Source organism: Hippocampus comes, unplaced genomic scaffold (genome assembly GCF_001891065.2).
Source record: "Hippocampus comes isolate QL1 unplaced genomic scaffold, H_comes_QL1_v1.1 scaffold384, whole genome shotgun sequence".
In the NCBI taxonomy this organism is placed as follows: domain Eukaryota; kingdom Metazoa; phylum Chordata; class Actinopteri; order Syngnathiformes; family Syngnathidae; genus Hippocampus; species Hippocampus comes.
Window position 1 is genome coordinate 26,428 of NW_017805700.1, and position 6,626 is coordinate 33,053.

The 6,626-nt window shown below is 39.0% G+C and overlaps 1 protein-coding gene across 1 annotated transcript in view; it reads left to right on the plus strand.

The window, feature by feature from the left end:
- The window catches only part of LOC109523457 (protein O-linked-mannose beta-1,2-N-acetylglucosaminyltransferase 1), a 30,264-nt gene extending 24,588 nt beyond the window's left edge, over nucleotides 1-5,676 (plus strand). Inside the window, exons 10-11 of the mRNA XM_019882629.1 lie at nucleotides 1,466-1,575; nucleotides 3,460-5,676. Coding sequence (XP_019738188.1) covers nucleotides 1,466-1,575; nucleotides 3,460-3,541 — 192 coding nt within the window. The 3' untranslated portion in view covers nucleotides 3,542-5,676. The remainder of the gene's footprint in view (nucleotides 1-1,465; nucleotides 1,576-3,459) is intronic.
- The last annotated feature ends 950 nt before the right edge of the window (nucleotides 5,677-6,626 follow it).

Consider the following 6,626-nt stretch of genomic DNA (forward strand, 5'->3'; position numbering starts at 1 on the left):
AAAAGGGCCCAGCAGAGCACGTACTGCCTGATGCGGCTGAGGAAGCATGGCCTGCCACAGGAGGTGCTATGTCAGTTCTACACGGCAGTCATCGAATCAATCCTGTGTTCTTCCATCACGGTTTGGTTTGGGGCCGCCACAAAAAAGGACAGAATCCGACTTCAACGGACAGTTAGGACGGCGGAAAAAATCATTGGCACCGCCCTACCCACTCTTGAGGACTTGCACACTGCAAGAATCAAGATTAGGGCACGGAAAATCCTCCTGGATCCCCCGCACCCTGCCCACCACCTTTTCCAGCTACTCCCCTCAGGCAGGTGCTGCAGATCCATGCGCACCAAATCCAGCAGACACTTAAACAGCTTCTTCCCTCTAGCCATTAACTCTCTAAACAGTCACTGACGTAGTCACTCTTCTTGTTCAATGATTTTCTGCACCAACTGTACAAACTGTCATAGTATTGTATTCTACCACTGATCACTTTAGCTCTGCTTGATACTTTGCACATTGTCTCACAGTTGTCACTGGTTGGTCACACTGCACTACGGTTCACTCACATTACGAAATGTCCTTCCATACCAATTTGTCATGTCCTTGTTTATGATGATACTAGTGCAGCGTGTTGTACCGGAGACAAATTCCTAGTGTGTTCTACATACTTGGCCAATAAAGATGATTCTGATTCTAATTCTGACATGCCCAAACCTTCCTACAAACCAAAAACATCACATAAAATACACTTACTCCTCTTCACACGGCATATACCTTATTCAGTGGTAATTAACCGTGTGTCCACATAAGTCCTCGACTTGGTCCAGATATGGACTGGTGTCAGTCATTGAAAAATTGCCATTATATACCCTGCCCTCCATAATTATTGGCACCCTTGTTAAGATGTGTTCTTTATCTGCTAATAAATAAAATTTTCTCTCGATAGTATCGGACCAAAATTTAAAAACAACTTTTAATTCAAGTGCATTTATTCAGTGGGAAAAAATCTACACATCTCCCAAAATCCCACATTAAAAAATATTTTACATCAAATCATACATGTCACAATTATTAGAACCCTGATGTGAATACAGAAAGAAGGATATTCAACCATTCCTATTTGCATAAACTGTCTCAATTATTCATCGACCTGGGTCCTCTACTCTGCACTTTCCTCTTGAGCTTACCCTACAGGTTTTCAATGGGATTGAGGTTTGGGGACTGAGAGGGCCCTAGGAGGTGCTTGAACCTCTGTCTGGTGAACCATTTCTACAATTTTCAATATGAGAATATGCTTACACAATATAAATTGAATTTATTTGTGAAGACTTTTCACACATCTTAACCAGGGTTAACAATAATTATGAAGGGCACTGTGAATGTGATGTTCACATTACATTATGTAAATACCAGTGTGGATGTGTCTCTTTCCTGTCTAAAAACCCACTTGTGTCTCCTTCATTCCTCTACAAAGTGCCTCCATGTTTGGGACCTGGATGTTCGTGGAAATCACAGAGGCCTGTGGAGACTCTTTAGAAAGAGGAATCATATCCTAGTGGTGGCTGTGCCAATCTCCCCATACTCGTAAGTTAACACCCAGTCTTGACACGCATTACACTCTTAGCATTCTTTCTACCAGGGTGACGTTATACGTAACAATGTGCAGTTTCAATAATTTTTAGGAGCAAGATCTGCGTGCACTAGTGTAAATGGATTTCGGATTTTTCTCTAACCCACGCAGGGTAAATAATATACATACAACTGTACTGTACACACATAGCCACAAGTATGTTGGGGAAAAAACGCCATTTCAAGTTTCAAACTCAACTAGACACATTTTGATTTTCATCAACACATTTCTGGTATAATTCTAGCTGGATCATTCCCTCTTGGAAAAAAAATGCTGTTCATTTAGGGCCACATTCTCCCATTTAGTACTTACCGTATTTTCCGCACTATAAGGCACACGAAAAGTCTTCCATTTTCTTCAAAGCTCACAGCACGCCTTAAAATCCGGTGCACCTTGTGTATGGTCATTACGGTAATATATCAACCCCAAGATGGCTCTTTGCTGGAGACATGCTTCCAATTTTATAACTTGCTGTTGGTTCAGTGAACTGTGTCGCTGCTTCATTAAATAAGTTTTTCTTGCAGCTCCGAAAAAAGGAGAGCTGTGGTGTTGTTTTTTTGTAAACGCACACTTTATTCATGGTTTTCACAGTCTCAATAAATACAGGTACGTCTTTGTACGTGGTACGTGCCTTCTCCTTCCGTTCGACTCGAGAGGCGTTTATGACCGCCTCGGAAAAACGTAAATTTACAGAATTTATTTTGTGATTTCCTCGTTTGTGAATACAGTACACAACAAAGGAATAAATAACAAACACTTCTGACACAGTCCAGTCTCTTACATTTTACTGACATCTGATCATTCCGTTGGAGCTACCCTCAAGGAAATGCGAAAATAAATTCTGTAGGGGGGCTATCTAATTTATTTTAAGATTTCCTCGCTTCATTTTCTGTTTTGATGCATTATTTTCAATTTTCGTAGTTTCATTGAAGTAATCGTTAATTTACGTTTTTCGGGGGCGGTCATGAACGCCTCTCGAGTCGAACAGAAGGAGCGTAGCTCCATCTAGTGGATACATTGTAGATTGCGCTTTATAATCCAGTGCGTCCAATATTTGAAAAAAAAAGACAAAATAGGCCATTAATTGAAGGTGCGCCTCAAAATCCAGTGCGCCTTTTAGTGCGGAAAATATGGTAAGTTATTATTATAATAATTCAGTTTTTTTATGCACCTACCTTGCACACCTGTCCAGGCTTTTGACAGAACCCCCGAGGGTAAACTGGCAATGTCTGTGTAACGACCAAAGAGGCGTGACTCATTGAAATCTGTCTAATATGATATATAATATTACACACACACACACACACACACACTCTTTTTTTCCATTTCATCACATTCAACTGGTTGGACACCCCTACTCTAAAATATACAGGAACTGAGCTTTAAGTAATTGAATGTCCCGTTTTTGCCCATTTTTGTATATTTAACAAAATTTTTGCCCCCTTGGGCTACAGATTTCATCCGATTGATTTAAAACTTGGGCTGTACCATTCCAGCACCTGGGACAACAAGACATGCGGCGCGTCGTGGTATTTCACATTCGGTCTGAAGTAGTCTATTGGCGGATTACACACACATGACAGGCTGGGTGTGTTTCTGTCAGCCGTTAGTGAAATGGGTGTCCGGTTAGGGACGATTGAAGGGACAGACAGAAACACACCTGCATCCTTTTTAAAAAAACTTCTCGTCCACCGTCCTCCATCCCCAAATTTGGATGGACCGTTCCGTCCCAGGTGATATCCCAGGTGATAATCATATACATTCTATACGACTGTCTTGTCGCTGAATAGATGAAATGTTGTCACTAACTCTTCTTTCTTGTCCTTTGTTGTAACCAGTGTGAAGAAACCTGCCAATATCAAACCCATCCACTTAGAGCCTCCCACCAAAGAAGAGGGTGCACCAGCAGAGCAGCTATAAACCTCTCTCTCTCGCTCTCGCTCTTGCACACACACATAGACTTATACTCGTTGATACAACCACACACAACCATACAACACTTTTTAACTAGCCCAGGCCTTAACAAATTTGCCAACAGTTAAAAATACGTGAGACCCACAACCTTTACATTTTTTATGATTAAAAAAAACAGTTAACATTGCTAAATCTGACCCAATTAATCTAATTCTATTTCCCTTAAAATGGTGGGATCCGATTTGATAAACTATCTTCCCCACTATATTGCTGAATTTTTGTGTGTGTGGGGTGTGTGGGGGGGGGGGTATCCACATGTTTAGCAGTCATTGTTTTTATGCCTTTTCGCTCCTTTTTATGTGAACAAATACTGTACAGTATTGAGAAAATATAAATATTCATGAATGTAATGTGATGTCTAGATTTAAGATAAGAAGCATTTGAGCAGCTAATCAAGCTGATTGGATGCCAGTAACTTTCACGTATTCTTGGCTAGAACTTCAAAAATCTATTACTCCCAAAGCAGAACTGCACTGCAAATCTGGTGTTAGTTCAACACCTATATTATTCGTTTTAACACCGGCAACATGTCTTTGTGCACCCACTTTGCCCGATGTTCAAGTAACATTTACTCGAGTGGTTGTTATGTGCCTGTGTTTCTGTCACATGAGCACTTGTTCACAGTTGTACAGCGTCAGCAGTTGTACAGTGAGCGTGTTGTTTTTGCGTGTCGGCATCAGCAAATTACATCCACGTATTATTGACAACATTAGAGTGACGAAAATGTGCATTCTGTGTGCAGTCTGACAGACGCACAGCTTTCGCTGTATATACCGGCAGGAGTATTCAAAAATGCGCTGTGCGACCCGATAACATTTTTACCAGCACACATTGAAAAATTGGGAGCGTTTGCAAGTACCATGGTCACAGTGCCGAGCTGTCGCCCCATTTTAACAATGTATCAATGTTAATCCTCGATTCCATAAGCTGTTATATTACTGCAACACCAACATTCCCTTTTTAACACTGTCCTCAAACTTTTACACTGTCCGATTTGCAGTGAAGATAGGGTTCGGGAAGGATGGACTATTGCGGCTGTTGTTTTGAGAACACAAGATAAGATGGCTGGTGTCGATTGAACATAATTTCCTGCCTCCATACCAATCAATACTGTATCGTATTTTAGATGCTTTTTTTGTGTGTGTGTGTTCAAATTATTTACAATGAATTTTAAACTATAACAAGTTTAAACATGATAAGTGTGTGTGGGGGGGTGGGGGGTCTAAACCAATTATTCATATTTTTTTAAAGTCTCGTCTATTGCGGGTCGGTCTGGAACATATCCCCACGATAAACAGCTTTAATATATTTGCTTAAGAAAGCAAATGGTTTATCACACTGGTCAATAGCAAATTTTAATCAGAGATAGCTGTAGGTTTCTCTCTCAGTATTATTGACGCTGATTTCAAAAAACATTGACTTTCTTTCTAGCACATCAGGTTTTTCAAATGTTTTTATGCTTGACGTATAAAAGCTTGCACAATAAAGATATTACCATGCCGTGTCATTAATATAGATGGTATAATTCCACCCGTTGCTGAAACCTAACCTAATAAATATTACCAAATATATGGCTATATTACATATTATTATATGATTAGGATTATTAGCATTATGAAAACCTGATGTCCTAGACCTAAACTAAAGGAGATTCAAAATAGGCAGGGGAAAAAAAAAATCTACAAAATGTTACTTGCATCTCTGATTTAAAAAAAAAATGTGAGCATTTGTTGATGAGTGTTATCATATTACTGTCATATACAAGTCTGAATTTTTTTTCACCCAAATGAGTTCATTTGTTAATCTTTTAACTACTGAGTGCTTCGGCTATACGGCACATAATGTGTATTTTAACTTATCTGTATTTATTTGCTTGGAAAAAAAACAGCATTTCTTTTTTTTCTTTTTCTTTTTTTTATCTTGGATCCAGTGAATCTTTTTTTTTTGTTGTAAGATCCAAAATAATGGGTTATTGTACATGGATACCTACATATTTTGAAGAAAAATGGAAAGAGTTTGCATATTTTTAACAATAGAGGTTGAGTTTGAGAGTTCTTTGAGGAGCCCTGTGGGGTTTTTTTTTATATTATCTGCTGCATGGCTATCTTGCCTCTGATTGGATTTTCTGTTTGAACATCAAACTGAGCAAATATTCACATATTGAGGTCCGAGTAAATGCATACATATCCGAAGAATTTCCTTTGTCAAAAAATACTCTCATTTGCACTACTCCAAAAATTGACTGAGCTCTGTCTTTACCTTTAATTTGACAGTTGTTGAATGGTTGATTTCATCTGCCTGGTCGCACCCACCGGGAGGCTCATACCAGGATGTACTGAGTTACCAACCTTCTAAAATCAAATTATATTCTCTGAAAATGACATAAAGATGAGATTCTGTTATATTTAAAATCTGAATCGGAGCCAATAAATCATCTTTGTGATGGTCAATGATGGAATATCTTAGTACTTCATTCGGTCAACGTGTCTTCAACAGCAACGGTAACTGAAAATTTGGGAGTACTTAAAACTGAAAGATGTCTTCACTTGATTTAATTCACTTTGCAGTTGCTTAAAAATTATAGATAGTTCCTAGAGTCCGTAGGTGGGGGAGGAAACGGGTGCCTTGAAAGGCGACATACAAATGACAGATTTAGTGAGTTCTTATAAATGACTTGATGCAGACCTGCCAAAAGAGGCACCTTTGAAACAGAAGAACAATTCTGATCATGAAACAAGCTACTTCATAAAAAAATAAAATAAAATAAGATAATACATTTTCAAAAAAAAAAAAAAAGAAAAAATCTGAGACTTGAAGCATAATAAAATAATTACAAAGTAGAGTCAAGTAGCTGCTACTTGTAACATTGAATCTCCTATGTGAAGGGCAACGTGACTGAAAGTAAGTAGAGTCAAGTTAAGCGGGTACTATGGCACAGGTGTCAAACTCAGGAGTCGGGGGCCAGATCTGGTCTGCCACATTATTTCATGTGGCCCGCGAAAGCAAACAAACATGTCATCATCCATTATGC